General features: G+C 39.5%; 1 protein-coding gene across 3 annotated transcripts in view; it reads right to left on the bottom strand.

The window, feature by feature from the left end:
- Positions 1-23,618, bottom strand: part of prdm5 (PR domain containing 5) — a 337,650-nt gene that overhangs the window by 183,871 nt on the left and 130,161 nt on the right. For 2 of the 3 annotated variants that reach the window (XR_011885260.1, XM_072251928.1), the window contains exons 9-11: positions 23,241-23,325; positions 22,631-22,788; positions 22,351-22,380 (exon numbers count right to left, since the gene is read on the bottom strand). Coding sequence is in view for 2 of the 3 variants with exons in the window: in XM_072251928.1 (XP_072108029.1) it covers positions 22,351-22,380; positions 22,631-22,788; positions 23,241-23,325 (273 nt within the window). In the remaining variant the exon portion in view is untranslated. The remainder of the gene's footprint in view (positions 1-22,350; positions 22,381-22,630; positions 22,789-23,240; positions 23,326-23,618) is intronic. The other variant, XM_072251929.1, reaches the window with a different exon arrangement.

The following is a 23,618-nucleotide window of genomic DNA, read 5'->3' as shown; positions in this document are numbered from 1 at the left end:
TTTTCTGTGAGTTAGCTCACCGTTTATTCATGCTAAATACATTGGAAACAACACTATGAGTTCTTGCTGCATATCACTGAAAGACTGCTGGAAACCGAAAGTGTCGACATATACTGACTGCCCTTTAGCTGTACTGCAGTTACAACCTCAAGTAACTCTGAAAGCTGTCAAATATAATTTCCCTTTCATAAAAATATGATGACAGTACCTGATTATGTAATTATTTCCTCAGTGAACTGCTACTACATCTTCAAGCTTAGGACTTCAGTATTCCCTGACAAAAAAAACAGAGCTGACTCTTGCATATTTTTCTCTGTTAATTCTTTCTTCTCAATTGAATTTACTGGAAGTGTGTTATATTTTGTGTCAGGGTTCTTCAACAATGTGGAATGTCACAACCACGTTACTTAGGCAGTTTGTTTTTTGGAAACTCTAGATGCATGCTAGAAGATGTAAAAGATCTGCAAACTTTTGTCTTGGTACTTTTTCCCCTTAGTGATATCGATTAAGTTCTCCTCCCTTTTATTTTATATATAGTATATCTCCTGATAATTTATTCTTGTAGTCTATTTTCTTTATTAATTTTTATATTTTGCTGTTTCCTTGTATAGTCTGAATTCTCTGCCATTTTATCCTTTGCACCTGCATAACCTTTTCCTTTCAATCAATTATTCCTTAAATCATCCATTAAATATCACTTCTCGTGCTAGCTTTAACAATTAGATTAGATTAGTCTTTAAATGTCTAACACAGGCTATTTACGGTCATATCAGTGGATTCACCTTAATCCCCTCAGACTTAAGCTTCTCACTCTCAAAATGAATGTGAAATTCTTTCATGTTATGATGCTACTTCTCCAGAGATCTTTCACTATGGGATCACTAATTAGTTCCATCCATTCACACATGACCAGATCTAAGATGTCCTTTTCACCTGCAAGCTGCACTACATATTATCCTACAAACTCTCCTCAAATACTCAATAAATTGTCCTCATGAAGTCAAACATCTTTGCCTTTGCCCATTTGATTTTCACGGTTTATTTGAAGATTACTTATCCATGATTATTTTATTACCCTTCTTTCGCATTCTTGATTGATAATCCCAGTGGAATGGTGCAGATCTTCTGCAGAGGTCTGCGTGAACGTCCACAGACTACCCACACAAGTTGTTTCCCATCTGTACCCAAACTAATATTGTATCCTGATCTTCTGAGACAAGATTTAATCTCAAAAATTTAATTATGCCTTATTTGTCCCTCCACCTCTCAAGCATTTTCCATTCATTTTATCTTTCCAAAAATATCAATACCCAGGAATATTCATTTTCAGTCTTGGTCACTTTACAACTTATATCTTGCATGAGGTGTTGATCACCTTCGAGGACCACATCACTCCTTCTAGAGTAGGAGTTCCCACAGTGAGGCCCACCAACCCCTTGCTTAATGACCTAAAAAAGGTTGGGAACCCCTGTTCAATGGTAATAAAGGACACAGTGCTCCAGAGAGAGATTGGCGAGGCCTGGGCAACACAGCTACACAAGTGACCAGCCACACTGACAGAACAGCTTTGAAAGTTGGTGATATCTCACTTCAGTCAGGCTATAACTGAATGCTTATTTGACAAACAAACATTCAAAGTCATTCAGTGGCTGTTTAAATAAAATGGATGAAACAATAAAATTAATGATATAAATGAAATTTCAAAGGACTAAGGGAACATTTATAAGAAATCAATTCAACATAATTGAACTAAATGAAATTTAATAAAGAGATCAACTTACCTTTCCTCTGATAATCAGGTTCTCCCATTCAGAGTAATTATGACAATTGAATTAGCCCAACTACAGGGATGTCCAGGCAAATCTCAGCTGAAGACCAGCACCACTGCCATTTTCCTTACCTTACTTGCTGTGGTTCAATTACTGTTTTATGCATACAGCTTATCACGTATTAGTTCATGCTCTGCCTCCCCCATGTGTATAAACGATTTTGCTCCCGCACCAATTCATTCCATTTTCTTCCACCTATAATGTCTAGAAAATGGCCTGCAACTTCCAGTGAGTGCAGTACATCTAAGATGTATAGGAAAAGCATTAGCATAGATGTGAAACCGCAAAGGATACACCATTGGAAGCGGGTGAGCGTCAGGCTGATGCTGGCATCTCTTTGAAATTTGCAATGTTAATCGATAATGACCCTGACTGGGAGCGTAGCAATAAGGCAAAGAAAGATGTTCTCTACATGATTTCCTGCTACTGAGAACTGCTTCATGAGAGGAAACTTAGGAAAAGGCAGTCAAATCTCAATGGCTATTTGAAGAAGAAGCCACGGTCAGAGGAGGACCCATAGCCTGGTCCTCCTCTAAGATGTAACCAACACCCGTTTCCCATTGCTGCTGCTGCTGCGAAGTGTTGCTGCTCCACTGATGTACAGGTTAGGCCTATCTGTGTGTTTTTACTTCACAAGTTCCTGTGATACATAAGATTAAAAATCATGTATTTTGGAGGATTTTATTTTAAATCAGGCACACATGACCACACATTACGCTGATTTACATAGCACTCCACCTCTGAGGAACGCATCCTCAGCGTTAAGTGTGGTCTGAGTGTATACATGAAGACTTGGCCTCCACAGCCACCAGTGGCTACAAATCGCACAGATTCACCATTCTCTGGCTTAAGAAATTCCACCTCTTCTCTGTTCTAAAAGGTTGCCCTCTATTCTGAGCTGTGTCCTCTAGTCCTAGACTCTCCCACCATAGGAAACATCCTCTCAGTGTCCAATCAGTCGAGGCCTTTCACCATTCGATAGGTTTCAATTAGATGATCCCTCATTCTTCTGAACTCTAGTGAAAGTTAGGCCCAGAGCCATCAAACACACTTTGACAAGCCATTCAATCCTGGAATAATTTTTGTGAACTTCCTTTGAGCCCTCTCCAGTGTCAGCACATCCTTCCTAAGATAAGGGCTCAAAACTGTTCACAATACTCTAAGTGAGGCATCAATGCTAAGATCGCATTTGCCTTCCTCAACACTGACTCAACCTGAAAATTAACGCTTAGGGAATCCTGCACAAGAACTCCTAAGTCCCCTTGTACCTCAGGTTTTTGAGTTTTCTCTTTTAGAGAAAGTTCTTCGACCACAGTTCATGACCATACATTTCCTGACACTGTACTCTATCTGCTACTTCTTTGCCCATTCTCCTAATCTAAGTCCTTCTGTGACCTCTCTACTTCCTCAAAACTACCTGCCCCTCCATCTATCTTTGTATTAACCACAAACTTTGCAACAAAGCCATCAATTCTGTCATCCAAATCATTGACATATAACGTAAAATGCAGGCTCCACATAGATCCCTGTGGAACACCACTAGTCACTGGCAACCAACCAGAAAAGACTACCTTTATTCCTACTCTTTGCCTCCTGACAAGCAGACACTGATTAATCCATGCTCGTATCTTTCCTGTAACTTGTTAAGCAGCCTCATTTGTGGCACCTTGTCAAAGGTCTTCTAAAGGTCCAAATACCCAATATCAACTGACTTTCCTTTGTCTGTCCTGCTTGTTATTTCTTCAAAGAATTCCAACAGATTTGTCAGGTAAGATTTTCCCTTGAGGAAACCATGCTGACGATGGCCTATTTTTATCATGTGCCCCCAAAACCACAATCTTAACAATCGACTCCAACATCTTCCCAATCACTGAGGTCTAACTGGCCTATAGTTTCCTTTCTTCTGCTCCCCTCCCTTCTTGAAGAGTGGAGTGACATTTGTCATTTTCCAGTCTTCTGGAAGCGTTCCAGAATCTAGTGATTCTTGAAAGATCATTACTAATGCCTCCACAATCTCTTCAGCCACCTTTTTCAGAACTCAGGGGTGTACTCCTTCATAATTTTCAGTTTCCCAGGAATCTTTTCCCTAGTAATAGCAACTTCACATACTTCTGACCACTGACACTCTCGAACTTCCAGCATTCTGCTCGTGTCTTCCACAGTGAAGGCTGATGCAAAATACTTATTCAGTTTGTCCACCATTTCCTTGTTCCCCCATTACTACATCTACAGCATCATTTTCCACGAGTTTGATACCCACTGTCACTTCTCTTTTACACTTTCTGATCCTCTTTAGTACCCTCTTTAATATTACTGGCTACCTTACTTTCATATTCTATCTTTTCTTTTTAAAGACTTTTGGAATGGCATTCTGTTTGTTTTTAAAAGCTTCCCAATCCTTTAACTTACCAGTAATTTTTGCTCTGTTATATGCCCTCTCTTTGGCTTTTATGTTTGCTTTGACTTCTCTTGGTAGCCACGGTTGTGTCACCTTGCCTTTTAACCATTTCTTTCTCTTCGGGATGAATATCTCCTGTGCCTTCCAAATTGCTTCCAGAAATTCCAGCCATTGCTGCTGTGCCATCATTGCTGCCAGTCTTCTTCTCTAATTAATTTTGGCCAAATCTTCTCTCATGCCACTGCAATTCCCTTTACTTCACTATAATACTGACACATCTGACTTTAACTTCTCCTCAAATTTCAGGGTGAATTCGATCATATTATGATCACTTTCCCCTCATGGTTCTTAAGCTCTATAATAAATTCCAGTTCATTGCACAACAACAAATCCTAAATAACTGATCCTCTAGTGGACTCAACCATGAGCTGCTTTAAAAGCCATCTCATGGGCATTCTAGAAAATCTCCCTCCTGGATCCAAACAACCTGATTTTCCCAATCTATACGAATATTCAAATCACCTATAACTTTTGTAATATTGCCCTTTTGGCTTGTGTTTCCTTTCTCCCATTGTAATTTGCAGACCACACCCTTACTACTGTTTGGGGGTCTGTATACAATTCGCAATCAGGGTCTTTTTACCTTTGCAGTTCCTTAGCTCTACCCACAAAGAGTCAACATTTTCTGACCCTCTGTCACCTAAGGATTTGATATCATTTTTTACCAACAGAGCCACGCCACCCTCTTTGCCTACCTGCCCGTTCTTTCAAAACAACATGTATCCTTGGATGTTATGCTCCTAGCTATAATCTTCTTTCAGCCATAATTCAGTGATGCCCACATTATACATGCCAATCTGTAACTGTACTACAAGTTCACCGAACTTATTCCATATACTGCGCACATTCAAATAATACACCTTCAGTCCTGTATTCACCCTTTTCGATTTTGTCCGCCTTTTACTTCGCAACTCATCCTGTTGACTGCAGTTTTGCCCTATCATCAGCCTCTCCTTGCTAGGGGATCTCACTACGCATTACCTTTGTTTGTAAACCAACTACCTCATCTTCAGCACAATCACTCCATTTCCTATTCTTCCTGCCAAATTAGTTTAAATCCTCCTGAACAAACCTAGTAAACCTGCCCACAAGGATATTGGACTCCTTATGGTTCAGGTATAACCAGTCCCTTTTGTACAGGTCACATCTTCCGCAAAAGAGATCCCAATGATCCATAAATCTGAACTCCTGCCCCCTGCACCAGCCCCTCAGCCACAAATTCACCTGCCAAATCATCCTATTCTTACCCTCACTGGTGCAAGGCACATGCACTGATCCAGAGATAACAACCCTGCAAATCCTGTTTTTCAGCTTTCTACCTAGCTTCCTAAAATCTCTCTTTAGGACCTCCTCACCTTGTCTACCCATGTCACTGGTGCAAAATATGTACCAAAACTTCTGGCTACTCACCGACCCATTTGAGAATGCCATGGACCCAAAGTGAGACAACCCTGACCCTGGCACCTGGGAGGCAACATCCCATCTGGGTGTCTCTATTGTGCCCACATAATATTGCTTTTGTTCCTCAGACTATGCAACCTCCAGGCACCACTGCAGTCCTCTTCACCTCTCTTCTTTTCTGAGCCGCAGCACCAGACCCGGTCCTAGATACCCAGTCACTGTGGTGCCCCCATGTGAGCTTGTCCCCCTCAACAGTATCCAAAGTGGTTTACTTATTATTGAGGGCAACACCCCTTGGTGTTTTTCACAAAGGTATCAAAGGTTACGGAGAAGAAGGCAGGAGAACGCAGTTGAGAAAGATAATAAAATCAGCCTAGAATGGCAGAGCAATTTTGATGGGCGGAATGTCCTAATTCTGCTCTTTTATCTTATGCCTTATGAGATGAAAGAAATACTGTTTATTTTAAGAAATGGTATCCAACCAGATCTTTTTAAAAATTTCCAGCATTAGACAAGAGCCTGATGACTACAAGGTACTTCTTGTATTTTAGATGTAATCCAGTTACCTTTTTATCCTCTCCACAGTTTATATCCCTTCTCTTTGCCATAGATCCTTGATGAAACATATCTTCTTGAGCCCTTCCTTACTGGTTGGGATGATGATTTAACCTAGTATCAGAAAGGCAACACATGAACTGAACTGAATATAAAACAAGAGCCTAATTTTTGCAGGGAATTGTTGGCAGCGTAGCATATAACTTCTGGTATTTTCCTGTGGTAGAGATGGAGAAATTGTGTGGTATAGCACAGGAACAAGCTCTTCTGCATGTGATCCATGTCAACCACCCAATTTCCATTAACCCTATTTTATAATCTCCCTACACTCTCAACTCCTCTAAGCTTCTACCACTCATCTGCACACTAGCACCAATTTACAATGATCAATTACCACATGACTTTGGGATGTGAAAGAAACCAGAGCACCCAGAGGAAACCCATGCCGTAACAGAAGAAAATGGAAACTCCACAGACAGCAGTTGAAGTCAGGATTGAATCCAGATTCTGGCACTGTGAAGCAGCAGCTCGACTGTCTGCAACACCATGCTGCCTCACATGAAAGCAGTTTTGGTATTCCCACATTAACATGGTATTATCTACAGAAAATCTAACTAATTTTGCTGAGAAATTAAAGTATGCTCTCTAGTTGCTCTATGATCATTTTGTGATAAATTATTTTTTCTGATTGACTTATTAAAACCTTTCATAATTTTCTTAGAGAGTGAAATAATACTCAACTAAACAATACAAAGTTGAAATCTCTATTTTCCCTACTTGGTTTTGCCTGAAAATGTTCAGACAAGAGCAAGAAGATAAAAGCAAAGGTTTTAAACAGCCAGCTACTCAGTAATATGAACTTAAGATCATATGATCCTTTGTATTTAGAAGCATTTACTTACAACAGAGTCAGGATTATGAGATTGGAGTAGAACCAACCATTTATCTTGGAAGTTAGTAACAGTTAAAATGTTTGAAGGATGAAGGGAAGAAAACACTAAATAAAGATCACAAAATGCATTGAATCGGAAAATTGGAAGTCATATATTCAGATGTACACTGTAACGGCTTATGCTAGGAGGGCAGTGTCACATAATTCTCATAGAATCATGAAACATTATATTGGCAAAACACTGCTACAACACATTTATAGTACTCAGCAGGCTAAAGGTTAATTGTGCTTTGGTTAAAATATGACTGAGAGACAAAAGTTCAATTTTTCTTCTTCGGCAAGTTTCAGGATGTCGGCTTCTTTCTAGTCCACTGTAAAAACTTTATAAGAAAGGCAGTTAACAGCCTGTGAAGGTCAACTTCAAAACTGTCAAAAACGAATCCATGAAAAGCCCCGTAACATACATTAGCTCTTCTGCCAGATAGGAAAGAATTCTGTGTCTTACCAAACAGACAAATCCTGTAACATAAGGCATGGTGTTTTACAGGACTTTTTTAAGCAATACTAGTTCACTTAATAAAAGCATATTACAATTACAGGCAAAATACCACCAAAGCAACATAGATAAAATGCTGGAGGAACTCAGCAGGTCTGTGGAAATGAACTGTAGGTGTTTTGGCTTAAGACCCTTCTTCAGAACTGGAAAGGAAAGGAGAAGATGCCAGAATAAAATGGTATGGGGGGAGGGAGGGAGAGCCAGAAGGTGATAAGTGAAGCCAGATAGGTGGGAAAAGGGCTGGAGATGAAGGAATCTGAAAGGAGAGGAGAATGGACCATCAGAGAAAGGGAAGGTGGAGGGGACCCGGCGAAGGTAATAGATAGTTCAGAGGATTTAAAAGACCAGAGTAAAGAATAGAAGAAGAGGGGAGGGGGAGGGAAAAATTACCAGAAGGAGAAATCTATATTCATGCCATTAGGTTGGAGGCTACCCAGATGGAACATAAGGTGTTGCTCTTCCAGCCTGAAGGTGGCCTGATTGTGACACAAGAGGAGGCCATGGACTGACATGCCGAAATGGGAAATGGGATCAGAAATATAATGTTTGGCCACCAGGAAATTCCATTTTTGGCAGATAGAACAGAGTTGCTCAACAAAGCAGTGCCCCCAATTTACAATGGGTCTCACAAATGTAGAGGATGCCACATCAGGAGCATCAAATGCAATAGATGATCCCAGCAGATTCGCAGGTGAAGTGTTGTCTCACCTAGGGCATGTTTGCGGCCCTGAATGGAGGTGAGGGACAAAGTGAACGGGCAGGTGAAGCATTTTGGCTGCTTGCAGGGATAAGTGCCAGGTGGGAGATTAGTGTAGAAGGATGAATGAACAAGGAAATCACAGAGGGAGCGATCCCTGCCGAGAGGTAAAGATGTGTTTGGTGGTATGATCCCTTTGGAGATGGCAGAAGTTACAGAAAATAATGTGTTGGATGCAGAGGCTCATGGGCTGGTAGGTAAGACAAGAGGAAATCTATCACCGTTAAGGTGATGGGAAGATGGGATGATCAGGAAATGGAGGCGATTCGGTTGAGGGCAGCATCAATGGTGGAAGGAAGGAAATCCTGTTGTTTGAAGGAGGAAAGGGAAGCGTCATCTTGGGAACAGATGCGGTGGAGATGAAGAAACTGAGAAAAGGGAAGAGCATTTTTGCAGGAGACAGGGTGGGGGAAAGTATACTCAAGATAGCTGTGGGAATTAGTAGGTTTATAAAATATGGTCGGTCGGCATTTTGTCTCCAAAGATGAAGACAGAGATCAAGGAAGGGCAGGGAAGTGTCAGAGGTAGACCATGTGAACTTAAGGGCAGGCTGAAAGTTGGAGGCATGGTTGATGAAATTTATGAGCTCAGCCTGGCTGCACGAAGCAGCACCAATGCAGTCATCAATGTAGCAGAAGACGAGTTGAAGAGCATTACCAGGGAAGGCTTGGAACATGCATTATCCTACGTAGCTCATGAAAAGGTAGACATAGCTGGGGTTCATGTGCGTCCATATCACCAAAATCTGTCATCAACTGAACTTGACATAGCTCCTCATCTGTTTTATGAATTCCCAAAGGTAGCTAATATATTTCTTTATATTAAGTACTCTAAATGAAACTTTACACAAAAATATAGTGAAACCAAATTAAAATGCATTTGTTGCGAGACAACTGTGTTTGAAACCTATGTCCATTGATCATGGTGATACAAGATGCTGAATGAGAAGCCACAAACACAGGGTTGATGGCTAGGCCATTTGTACTTGATTATTAAACCTGGTCTGCTGAAAGAATATTGACTTGAAATATTAGCTGTTTCTCTCTCAATCAATTGCTGCCTGATCTGCTGAGTGTTTCTGTCATTTTATGTTTTTTTTCAGTTTCTCAGCTTAAGCAAGATCATTCTAATGACATCCGTTGCTGCAATGTTGAGGAAAGTAATCATTGTCATCAGTCATGGTTTACCAAGATCATTTTGTCCAAAGGGTAACTGCTTTATTCTGGCTGTCAGGATCTTCAGCATAATTGAGCAAAACTAATACTACGAAAAGGAGCTGAACTGGGAATAGGCAGTGATATGGTTTGGTTTTTCATGGCATGACACAGTTCTCACTCACACGGCACAGCAAGCTATAGCTAAGTCACTATTAACCAAAGTGCTTGATTTAGTGTAACTTTCACAAACTCAGTAGCGCTTTGGAATTTTTCACAGCAGATAAATTGGAAAGCTGTTTAAATTGAACACACACAAAACAATTCCCTAAGCACTGATCTCAATAGATTCAGTTTGAGCAACTCTAAATTAGTTATATACTCTCCCTAAAACTTGCTTCCCTCTCATATTCTTACATGCACATGGAGCATCAAGGCTGCAATTTGGCGAACAGAATATGTTACAAAATTGAGCAACTCTTAAATGGTCTCTAATCTTTAAGGATATTATTCCTGGCTCTACTGCAGAGTAAATGGAATACTGGCTGGGGGTACAGGTGCAAGGACTATGTATTCAATATAGAGGTAGCCAAGGTCACAAACCTGTACCTGCAATAACTCAATAAGAGCACCTAGTCAAATGGTGTAGTCACTGCCATCTTGGAGCAGCAACTGTCAATGAGAAAGCCAGGAAGAGAGTTCTCCTAATACAACAGAAGACTCTCCTCAGGAGTATCAAAATGGTCTCAAGCACCAAATGGGAATGTTGATCTCATCAAAAATACACATATGCCAACAAAAGTAAATATCAGGGAAGCAAAAGAAAGCACCACAACATCTACCCACCATTTTTAAAGAAAATCAATTGATGGCATCTTCCTTGATATATTGTTAGTATGTTCGTAAGTAATCTTAATATTATAAGTCTTAAGAATACAGCTATTTAAAGCATAGAATGATATTTGCAAAGCCTGCATACTGTGCAGAGGATGAAAGAGATTTTCAGTTAGGTTCACATTTATACATTTTGACTGCCAATCTTCTCAGTGATTAATAATATGCTATTATTGCACTGATTTTTATTTTCACTCTTCTTCGCACTGCTAACCCTGCAAATAGTACTCTCTAGATTGGATAAGTGGGGTAAAAGATCTGCAGTTCTATTTAGGCACCTTCTAAGGTCTGTAGGTATATTCCTCCATTCTGTGCATCCTTATTTAGCACACATATTGTTATGCATATCTCAGGACTTATTTGCAGTTCTTCATTAGCCATAGACTTACCTGGGTGCAAACGATCCCAATTATCTGCTCCTTTACAGTGAAATGGAAATTACCTCCAGTCACCTATTACTTTCTCATCTGTATATATCTTCTCATTCACAGAATGAAATCCTTCCTTATACATATCGGGTAACTGCACAGAAATTCAATCACATTCAACAATTTAACCCAATGTCAAACCATGCTTGTGACCATTTTCAGCTGGGTGCTTCAGTATGGACTGAAATCTCTGTACAATAGAATTAATATTATGTCCATGTGTTGCTACTACTGAATGATTACACTTGTCCAAAATTTAGCAGATAAGCACTTTCGCCTCATGCTGTTAATCCATTTCTGTGAAAAACAGGATTTAGCAGACGGAGGTACATTGCAACACTGATGACCAATAAATATTACAAACATCCCCAATGGCGTAAAAAGCCTAGTCATTCAAAAGTGATTCAGTTATGCTGTTGTGCACACCTATGGTTGTATTGGGTCACAAGTGAAGATTATATTCTGGTTCTTGAAATTACTTCATAATAATTCTGTAATTTTGTGAAACCTTAGCAGTTCTATTGAGCTATCCTCTATAACATTTTCTTTTGTCCATTCTGTTGGGTACAGTCTTTCATTGACTTTATGATACTTATTGGATTTACTATATATGCCTGCCTGAAAATGAACCTCAGGGTTGTATATTGTGACATATATGTACTTTGGTAATAAATTTACTTTGTACGTGAAGTTGTAGCTCTGCATAATATCTTTAGGCCCTTGCAAGTTCCAAGTATCGAGTACTACCCTCTTAGAGGGAACGAAATACTTTCCTATTCATGTTGGCACTGCGTTACCAGTACCTCTGCCAGTTTAATATGTCATACCTAGAATTATGATTTTTATTACATCCACATATATGCTTTCAAGTCTGCAATATTAAAACAGTACAAAAACTTTCTTAATTTGTTTCCACTGCCTTTCATTTTGATTTGCATTTAAACCTAGCGAGCGCAGACTTTAAGATCTTGCTTTTGGTATCTCCAGACCAAGAATCTGACTTTATCAATCATTTACCTAATACAAGTGCCCCCTGCTTTTCTAGCATTCGCTTTACGAAACCTCACTGTTACGAAAGACCTACATTAGTACCCTGTTTTCCCTTTCAGAAGGTGTTTTCACTGTTACGAAAGAAAAGCAGCACGCGCTCGAGCAGCCGCTCCTCCCCCGGATTCGGAACGGCATTGCTTAAACACATGCCTGTGAGCAGTCGTTTGCAAGATGAGTTCTATGGTGTCCGAAAAGCCTAAAAGAGCTCGTAAGGGTGTTACACTTAGCGTAAAACTAGACATAATTAAGCATTTCGTTCGTGGTGAACGAAGCAAGGACAAAGTGAGTTTGGCTTGTGGAAGCTGACGAAGATGATGTTGAAGAGGTTTTGGCATCCCATGACCAAGAACTAATAGATGAAGAGCTGATGCAATTGGACGAAGAAAGGATAACAATCGAAACCGAATTCATTAGCGAAATGAACGTGAAGCAACTGTGTGAAATCTTTGCTGCAATGATAAAGTACAACTTTAATTTTGAAAGAGTACGTAGGTTTAGGGGATATTTGCAAGATGGGTTGAGTCCTTACAAAGAACTGTGTGATAGAAAAATGCGCGACGCAAGCCTTCCACATCAGCCACAGCAGACGACGAACCTCGATCTTCGACATCGAGGCGGCCAGTCATAGGAGAAATAAGCTGACTGCTCTAATGGAAACAGACGACGGGATGACACCCCAGTGTCCCACCACCCCAACACCCAGGCCGCGGACAGATACTGTACCGATTCGCGGAGAATGCAGCGGTAGCCGGGAGGCACATAGCACATCTTTAAGAAAAAAGCCAAAATAAACATGCTAATTAATTAGGTGCTACCCAACACGTAATTGTCGGCCCAGATCACAGACGACACAATCGGAAATCGGCACTGGACCCCTGCATGTTTCGCGGATCGGTATCAGTCGGTGCCTGGAGGGTGGGGGGCCACCCAAGTCCAGTAAGTGATACTACACTGTACATACATTATTTCTACTTTATATCGGCTGTGTATTTTTACGTATTATTTGGTATGATTTGGCAGCTTCATAGCTTAAAGGTTACTGGAGAGCGCTTGTGCCGTGTTTTTGCCAACAGCGCTTGCGTGAGATTTTCGTTACGGAGAACAGTTCAGTAATGATTGTGGAAAAGTATTTCTACTTTATATAGGCTGTGTATTTATTATATCATTCCTGCTTTTACTATATGTTACTGTTATTTTAGGTTTTATGCGTTATTTGGCATGATTTGGTAGGTTATTTTTGGGTCTGCGAACGCTCACAAAATTTTCCCATATAAATAAATGGCAATTGCTTCTTCGCTTTACGTCATTTCGGCTTACGAACCGTTTCATAGGAATGCTCTACCTTCAGATGGCGGGGGAAACCTGTATGTAATCTTGTCAATTTATTGAAAATATAAATATTCATTTCCTTGTCCATTGCTGCAGTAGACACTTAAAAAAAAGACTTCTCAAACATATTTCCTAATCCTGAATCCAGTCCTGAAAAAGAGTCTCAGCCTAAAACATCGACTGTTTATTAATTTCCGTAGATGCTGTCTGACCTGCTGAGCTCCCCCAGCATTTTGTGTGTGCTGCTTTGGATTTCTAGCATATGTAGTCTTTCTCATGTTTATTCTTAATCCTCCTCCCTTCTTTCTGAATCCGCATAGGCTGTGCATTATCTCGCTGTGCTATTACAAGTGTTTTCCCAGGAGATGCCATAAAATCACCAAGGTAATTTTCCTTTCAACTAATATTAAATCATAAATACTGGAATTACAAAAATAATCAACCTCTTTATTCAAAATGTTAACAAATTTAGATTCTGCTTCTAACAAGCTGTAAGTCTAGGCAGATCACTTCTTTCTTGAGAGTAGGGGTTCTCTCTCCCCTCTGATCATGCTTTACTATTTAAGGCAAATGCTGTTTGTTTTCCCTTGGTCTCCTCAGGCAACACACCATCTGCAGCTAAAAACTCACAACTACATCAATGATGCTACCAAATAGGTGTTAGCATATAAAAGTTTAAGTGAAAGAAAAGCAAACAGCAAAAAAAAAGCTATAATGCTGTGTTATTCCATACACTGAACTGTTCCTGTAGTTCTATTTTAAGCCCTTCTTTATGGCTGCAGTTTCTCTCGCTTCTCTTTGTTGTCCATGTATGATTGTACAGATGCACATCCTGACCAAAATCTGTGGAGAAACAAGCTGTCCTTTATTTTCATTTTTCTATACCCAATTCACTCCTTTCTTACTCTAGTTCATTTCCTGCTTCCATATCTGCCCAGCTTCTTTGTTTTCATTGCTTTCTTCCATTTGTTTCTACACAACCACACTGTTGACTGCTTTCTCTAGTTAGATGAAAGCATGAGCAGCCATTGTTCAAACTAAGTTAATGCAAATTTCTGTTCTGTCATGAATGTTTCTGTTTCTTTCAGAGCCATGTAATTGCAAATTTTGCGCAGTGAAAATGACAGAGTATTGGTTAAAGTAAATAAATAATCAGCTGCCACTACAAAGCACAAAAGCCAGCACTCTGAGCCTTCCATCAGTACAAAGCTCAAAGCACCATTCCATCCAAAATCACAAACATATAAAAATTCCTTAAATGTCATTTACTGCATTTATAGAAATTACCAAAATAATGTTATGAGAGCATTTCATCAACTCTCATGCAGAAAGTCTCACAAAAGCCACCAGTTTTAAAATTATTTATTTGTCCTTCAATTGGAGCAAGTGCTAGTTTTAGCATTTTCACTGCTCATTTATTTTTATTCTCAGAAATTTCTTTGTTTCAGCAACAATCTACAATCTATATTGAAACATAATAATCTTTCTGCTGTCAATAATAGGAAGAATATAAGACCTATGATGCAATTGCAGATGGACACGTGGAGTGTTACACCGAAGTTATTGGCTGACAGGCCCAATTCTGAAGCCCAATTGCAAATATTAAAAATGGGGAAATGAATGTGGTCAAGGTCCATGAGTGCAGGAAAAGAAACAGTTGCTTCTTTAAACAGTTTTGTTCCAAAGTCTACCATTGCTGCCATTAACAGAAGTAGTTAGTTACCTATGTCATAAGATAATAGACTATAAATGAAAGAAAAAAAGTGGTTCACAGTGAGGATAGCAAAGGAAATATCACTTTTGTATCTTCTTCCACATTTGCTAGTCCAAATAAATTAGAACAGTGTCATAAGGCAATTAATTATTGAATTGAAAATTAGCGCCATAGTCCTTTCAACCCTATTTGTAAAAAAACAGAAAAATAGATCTGCCAGAACATAAATGTTACCTAGAAATTTACTTGTATGGTAACAATAAAAAATAGCATGAAATCTCAAGTCCAAAATTGTCAGTGTTATAGTATTCTACTTCTTACATCAGCCCCCTACCAAACACCCACCAGGATTTAGCTGATGCATCAAGGTTTGTGGATCTTAACACAGTCCGCCCTCAGCAACAGCAGAACAATAGGCTACAGTCACCATATAAAGAAAAATACTCAAAAACTGAAGAAACTCAGCAAGTCAAGCAGTATTTGTGGCGAAAGAACCAGTTTTATGACTCACAATCAGGTATTCTTTGACATGCTGGGTAATTTTTCTGTTTCAGCTGTGTTTTTGTTTTTCACTTCTAGAACATAGAACATAGCACAGTACAGCACAGTACAGGCCCTTCGGCCCACAATGTTGTGCCGACCCTCAAACCCTGTCTCCCATATAAGCCCCCACCTTAGATTCCTCCATATACCTGTCTGGTAGTCTCTTAAACTTCACTAGTGTATCTGCCTTCACCACTGACTCAGGCAGTGCATTCCATGCACCAACCACTCTCTGAGTAAAAAACCTTCCTCTAATATCCCCCTTGAACTTCCCACCCCTTACCTTAAAGCCATGTCCTCTTGTATTAAGCAGTGGTGCCCTGGGGAAGAGGCTTTCTTAACTACCCTATCCACCTGTGAGGCAACTTTCAGGGATCTGTGGACATGTACCCCGAGATCCCTCTGCTCCTCCACACTACCAAGTATCCTGCCACTTACTTTGTACTCTGCCTTGGAGTTTGTCCTTCTAAAGTGTACCACCTCACACTTCTCCGGGTTGAACTCCATTTGCCACTTCTCAGCCCACTTCTGCATCCTATCAATGTCTCTCTGCAATCTTTGACAATCCTCTACACTATCTACAACACCATCAACCTTTGTGTCGTCTGCAAACTTGCCAACCCACCCTTCTACCCCCACATCCAGGTCGTTAATAAAAATCACAAAAAGTAGAGGTCCTAGAACAGATCCTTGTGGGACACCACTAGTCACAATCCTCCAATCCGAATGTACTCCCTCCACCACCACCCTCTGCCTTCTGCAGGCAAGCCAATTCTGAATCCACCTGGCCAAACCTCCCTGGATCCCATGCCTTCTAACTTTCTGAATAAGCCTACCGTGTGGAACCTTGTCAAATGCCTTACTAAAATCCATATAGATCACATCCACTGCACTACCCTCATCTATATGCCTGGTCACCTCCTCAAAGAACTCTATCAGGCTTGTTAGACACGATCTGCCCTTCACAAAGCCATGCTGACTGTCCCTGATCAGACCATGATTCTCTAAATGCCTACAGATCCTATCTCTAAGAATTTTTTCCAACAGCTTTCCCACCACATCGTAAGGCTCACTGGTCTATAATTACCCGGACTATCCCTACTACCTTTTTTGAACAAGGGAACAACATTCGCCTCCCTCCAATCCTCCGGTACCATTCCCGTGGACAACGAGGACATAAAGATCCTAGCCAGAGGCTCAGCAATCTCATCTCTCACCTCGTGGAGCAGCCTGGGGAATATTCCGTCAGGCCCCAGGGACTTATCTGTCCTAATGTATTTTAACAACTCCAACACCTCCTCTCCCTTAATATCAACATGCTCCAGAACATCAACCTCACTCATATTGTCCTCACCATCAAGTTCCCTCTCATTGGTGAATACCGAAGAGAAGTATTCATTGACGACCTCGCTCACTTCCACAGCCTCCAGGCACATCTTCCTACCTTTATCTCTAATCGGTCCTACTTTCACTCCTGTCATCCTTTTTTTCTTCACATAATTGAAGAATGCCTTGGGGTTTCCCTTTACCCTACTCGCCAAGGCCTTCTCATGCCCCCTTCTTGCTCTTCTCAGCCCCTTCTTAAGCTCCTTTCTTGCTTCCCCATATTCCTCAATAGACCCATCTGATCCTTGCTTCCTAAACCTCATGTATGCTGCCTTCTTCCACCTGACTAGATTTTACACCTCACTTGTCACCCATGTCTCCTTCGCCCTACCATTCTTTATCTTCCTTACCGGGACAAATTTATCCCTTACATCTCTAAACATCGACCACATGTCCATAGTACATTTCCCTGCAAAAACATCATCCCAATTCACACCCACAAGTTCTAGCCTTATAGCCTCATAATTTGCCTTTCCCCAATTAAAAATTTTCCTGTCCTCTTTGATTCTATCCTTTTCCATGATAATTATAAAGGCCAGGGAGCGGTGGTCACTGTCCCCCAGATGCTCACCCACTGAGAGATCTGTGACCTGACCCGGTTCATTACCTAGTACTAGATCTAGTATGGCATTCCCCCTGGTTGACCTGTCCACATACGGTGACGGGTATCCATCCTGGACACACTTAACAAATTCTGCCCCATGTAAACCCTTGGAACTAATCAAGTGCCAATCAATATTAGGGAAGTTAAAGTCACCCATGATAACAACACTGTTATTTTTGCACCTTTCCAAAATCTGCCTCCCAATCTGCTCCTCTGTATCTCTGCTGCTACCAGGGGGCCTATAGAATACCTCCAATAGAGTAACTGCTCCCTTCCTGTTCCTGACTTCCACCCATATTGACTCAAAAGAGGATCCTGCTACATTACCCATCCTTTCTGTAGCTGTAATAGTATCCCTGACCAGTAATGCCACCCCTCCTTCCCTTTTTCCGCCCTCTCTATCCCTTTTAAAGCACTGAAATCTAGGAATATTGAGAATCCATTCCTGCCCTGGTGCCAGCCAAGACTCTGTAATGGCCACTACATCATAATTCCATGTGTGTATCCAAGGTCTCAGTTCATCACCTTTGTTCCTGATGCTTCTTGCATTGAGGTACACACATTTCAGCCCTTCTACCTTACTGTCTTTACACCGTTTATTCTGCTTCTCTTTCCTCAAAGCCTCTCTGTATGCTAGATCTGGCTTTACTCCAGGCACTTCTTTCACTGCTCTGTCACTCTGGGTCCCATCCCCCTCGCAAATTAGTTTAAACACTCCCAAACCATGCTAGCAAAACTACCTGCAAGGATATTGCTCCCCCTCGAGTTCAGGTGCAACCCATCCAATCTGGACAGGTCCCACCTTCCCCAGAAGAGATCCCAATGATCTAAAAATCTAAAACTCTGCTCCCTGCACCAACTCCTCAGCCACGCATTCAACTGCCATCTCCTCCAATTCTTACCATCACTGTCACATAGCACTTATATCATTCATATTGAGCTTATTGACAATTTAAAAATACTTTTGGAGAGATATTAATTTCGGTGATTGGAAGTTACCAAACAAAACATTATAAGTTATACTATTTTACACTCAGTAATTTCCATTATTGATTTATGAAGACCAACAGCTCTTTCCTCACCGGGGAAAAGCATACTTAATGGGTGAAGTATGGCTGACCAGTGTGTGTTTAATGCAAGAGCTAACCATGGCCAAAATCATTTGCAGGAGCAAATGGAATAACTCAGGTTATTCAGTGTCATAGGTTGTAGTGGGGCGGGAACTGAGGGGAGTTGGAAGGAGTCGCATCTATCAAAGTGAAACAGGAATGGGAGATGATGGAGAGAGATCTGTATCAGAAACTTGGGGTCAGGCTTTGGCCATTGAGAAGGGGAGGAAAAAAGAAAGGATTCAGGACCAATATTAGGTTGGAGTGTGGCAGGTGACCTGTAGACAGGGAAGATGAAGACTTAAGAGTAGTGACTGTCGGGGTAGCTTGGTGGTAATTGCTAGCATTATTATCATCATCTAAGGTTACAATGGTGGGAATCTTAAGAAGGACAAGCAATGAATGTTAAATGGAAAAAGAGCCAGTTCTCAACCAATCCCAAGTGCCAGATTCCATAGTCCGAATTTCTTAAGAAACACTGCCATTTGCACAGCACATCCACATTTAGCATACTTTCTCGACAGTGCGACCAAACGTTGCATGAGGATATACCATAGCTTCACAAGTATGGAGAAGCAATTTACTGAACTACAATAAGAGCACAGAAAATGTCCAATGCCTTTCCTATAAAATTTCAATGTGAAGTGCAAATAAGTAAAGTAACTTGCAGTAAGTCAAAGAGAGGTTTAACCTCCTCTAAACTTGAAAATTCTAGCCTTGGAGTCCATCCAAAATCAACAAATTAGGATGAGCTTGTTACTTATTAATGAAGTCTTCATTGCCTGAGGAAATATTGTAAGCTTACTTACTGACTGGTTGACTGCCAATTTTAAAGAATAGTTAGATTTTTAAAACAATAAAAGACTATCCTTTGCAGTTAAACAGAGATTATTGTGAAAGAAATCTGTTTTCCAAAGATCTGAAAGAACGTTAAGATCAGTTATGGAAATACGCAGCCTTTGCATGTTATTTGTTTACTTAGTGCCTGGTTTTTTATATAAATCGATACTGTGCAGATTTACTCTGTGTGTTTACCACTGCTCTTGCTTCCACAGGTAATGACAAGGGGAGCATTCAAATTAAGAGGACCAACATGTATGGCTGTAGAAGATTACGTATTTTATTTATAAAAGAAGTCATCCATTTCTACAAAGGATTATTCCCAGAAAGCAGCTGGAACTGCTGAATCAGACAGCTACCAAATACATAATCTGAGGAATCAGTCTGGGTGCTTAACCTGCAAACTGCTTTTGATCTATTATAGATTCTTTTCAGCTTACATCTCGCAAAGGAGATGAAAAGAAATCAACGTGCATGGAAAATAGGGAATTTTAAAGAAAACTTTTGTTATGATTCCACAAGATCAGAGCTTCAGTGGAGATAAAATACTGGAAAAATTCATGTAATTGAAAGCCAATAAATCTCTGGCCCCAAAGCCAAAAACACTGACAAATTAGATGGAAAACAATCTGAAAAACAAATGAAATGTTGTCTCTGTGTTTTCAGGTTTTTAATATAAGAATATGGAAGTTTTATTTCAATTACTGTAGTGTTTTTGTGAGACAACATTTAAAGTGTTATATACAGTCTTGGTCACCAAACAAAAGCCACATATGAAGTGCAACTTTCATTAGATTGATTCTCAACATACAAACAAAAACATCAGTAGCTTGGGTCTATTTTCACTGCAGCTCAGAAGAATAAAAGGTCCTGTTGTGCCTGCTGACAAGCAGGGACTAGGGCATGAAAAGTCACAAGATAAAACTGAAAGTAAAACAAACAAACCTCTTTGCCCAGAGGGTAAAAATCTTTGAAATATTGTATCCAAGTCTACAAATACTCAAGTTATTAAGAATCTTCAAGGTTGAGGTTGATACATTTAGAGTGTGTAAAGGAAATTGGGAAAATGGTGAGAAAATGGACTTAAGGTTGAAGAGCTCTCATAATCCAGTTGAATAACGCCTATCCTTTGCTACTATTTCTTAAACTCATTCCCAAATCTAACTACATTGCCTGTATCTGAAAACTGCACACAGCAGCCAGGAGAAAGATGGAAAATGCAAGTCAATCGACCCATTTAAAGACAGAGAATTATCAAACTAATGTCAGAAACAGCATATTGTTTAGCAGACAAATCGATAAATAAACCGAAGTTGTTTTTTTTGGGCCTAACATTAAATCTCAACAGATCTGAGTACTTGAACAAAATATAAAATAGCTACTGAGCTTAACAATTTCAAAGTCCGGAAATATTTTTACCCAAATTTTCATATGTAGTCATTTCACATTAAAAAGTCAACAAATCAGTGTAGAATAAACTATACAGAAATAGAACGTGAAATCTATGAGGAAATGGGCACAAAAAATATTATTTTACTTTTGTGTCTGTTTCAGTAAAAATTCTATCCACACACCAGCCATCTAATTTTAGGCTGAGCAAATAATAGCGCATCTCACCAGCAGTATCCCAGGAACATTTAGCATCTCAAAGTCATTCTGTTGTCAGGGGTAAGGAAAATGCAAATTATTAAAGGGCAAACAAGCAGTGTGTGTTGTGGTCAGACTGATTCAAACTTCAAAATAAAATCTGGAGGTAGAATGGAAATTCAGAATCCTGTAACTGTCAGCATTTAGACGTCTGATTTGATCCAAATGAGTAAATTGTATTACATACGCAATATATAGTGCTCAGTGATCTAAAAGAAAAGATAAACTTTGAATTAGACATTACAGCAGGACATAAAATGAAAGAGCTCCCAGATACTGAGAAGCCACAGAAACTAATTTGACACACTACAACCCTTATGGTTGTAAAACTAGTTTCTGTAACAGTGTGTCTGACAAAAGTACCATGGATACTGGAAATCTGAAATGTGAACAGTACAGACAAAATCATAGAGAACCAAATTAGGAATTCAGCTCTGGAAATCTTCATCACAACTTATGACTATCATAGACAAACAAAGTTCATATGTCTAATGAAAAGGGTAGGGTAAATGGAACTAAAATAAATTCTCAATGTGCTAAAGGGAAAGTAATTTAAATGACTGAAGGCTTGATGAAATATGGCAAAAATGCATGATAAACTGATTTAGCAAAAACACAAGTGGTGACCAACAACTGCATGGCAAATTATAATATCTTATTTGTTATATATTGCAAGATAAAACCAAAGATCAACATTACATCACAAAATGAACAAGGAATAAAATCTGACATCATTCTATCAAATCAGGAAATCAGGAAGTTCATTGGTTTTCATTCAAAATTTTCTTAGGATTAATGATATAAAACTGCTCAAAGGCATTCATACAGCAGAAAAAGTATTGATAATATATAACACATCTGCTTTCATATTTCAGGCATCTTCCTTGTCTAATCAGTAATTGAATCTTTCCCATTGTTTCAACTTGGACCACGAAGAGCTCAAAAGATGCTACACACCTATTTAGCATTTTTACAAAAGTATGAGCATCAGAGCATCCCCTCTATCAAGTTAAAATTAGCAGGAGCAAATTATAAGGAAGGAGCACAACTATGTTTGAACAGCATTTTAAATCCAAACAAGAATTGAATAGTCTGACATGCTATCCATCACCCAGAATGGTATTAACAGCTTTGATATCCCCTACCTGTATTCAAAAGTACTTATTAAAAAAAATGTTCAACTGGGAAATTACTAATGACTTACCGATATGCAGAGCTTCCCCAGGTCCTTGTGCTGTGGAAAGGGTGATGTCAGTCAGTGCAGATTACAGACATTGTGATATAAGCAAGTGCAAATTTATCAAATTATGAGTGATAGTCGGCCATTTTTAAGGTTTTTATTGCAGTCATTTGCGGGGTTAATTATGTACTTGTGTGTTTTTATATATACATACAGTATATATTGCTATACACACAAACATATATACATATTTATATACACATACATGTACATATATATGTATATATACTAAGTTCATATTTACCTTCTTGTGGTTCTTGTATACATTTCTGTGAGCAAAGCCTTTTCCACAAAGTTTGCATTTATATGGTTTATCCTCACTATGGATAATTTTATGCGCAGTTACTTGATCTAGACGTTTGAAAGACTTACTGCAGACCTCACAGGTGTAAGGGCGTTTCTCTGTGGAGAATGAGGAGCAAATATTAAACTGTCAGTTTGTAAAGGAGGAAAGATGAAAGAAAGACTTTATCCACTGAGGGAATCTTGCAATTAGGTCAACACAATTAAGATTAAACCAATTAGAAAGACAAGCAGCATGCCTTTTGGATTATGTGTATCAAATTACTTTTGTAGAACAAGCCTCCGTATATCTTCTGCAAATTGCACATCTTAAAACTCTGCCTTCTATATACCAACTCTCTTTAATTAGTTTCAGTCAAAAGAGAATGACTTCAAAGAAAAGTAGCTTCACACCATGAACATAGATCAGCTCTTTTTCAGATTAAAGACAGTTAAGAAGCTATGACAAATTTATTTTGTGTTGCTTAATCACCAGGAAAGCAGGTCACAAGGCAGAAAGTGAAACTTCATACTATCTGCTTTTTTTGCAAGAAACACCAGGATGAAATTACCTGAATGGGTAATCATATGGCGTTTCAACTGGTTTGCTGATATAAATTTTTTGTCACACTCCTGGCAGTTGAAGACTTCATGAATCTTGAAATTTAAAGATAAAAAGTGATTAGCACATGCAAGGAAGGTATCAGATCAAAGGCACAGATTCTCTGAGGTTGCTTTGAGGAAATTTAATGACTTTTCTGCCTTGGGCCAAGTTATCATTTACAATTGCACTGTAATTGCCTTCCTAATAATCTCTTAAGAGTATGGTTATGAAAATAAAACCCAACATTTTAAAAATTACAAGACTGAAAATCTATGGAGGACGAGGGATGTCAGCTATGTATGAAGGATTTTCAAATAAAAATCAACTAAGAAAATTAGGTTTGATG

This window comes from Mobula birostris, chromosome 3, assembly GCF_030028105.1.
Source record: "Mobula birostris isolate sMobBir1 chromosome 3, sMobBir1.hap1, whole genome shotgun sequence".
Taxonomy (NCBI): Eukaryota; Metazoa; Chordata; class Chondrichthyes; order Myliobatiformes; family Myliobatidae; genus Mobula; species Mobula birostris.
The sequence above is the reverse complement of the archived record's forward strand: the minus strand, read 5'-3'. Positions and strand labels throughout refer to the sequence as shown.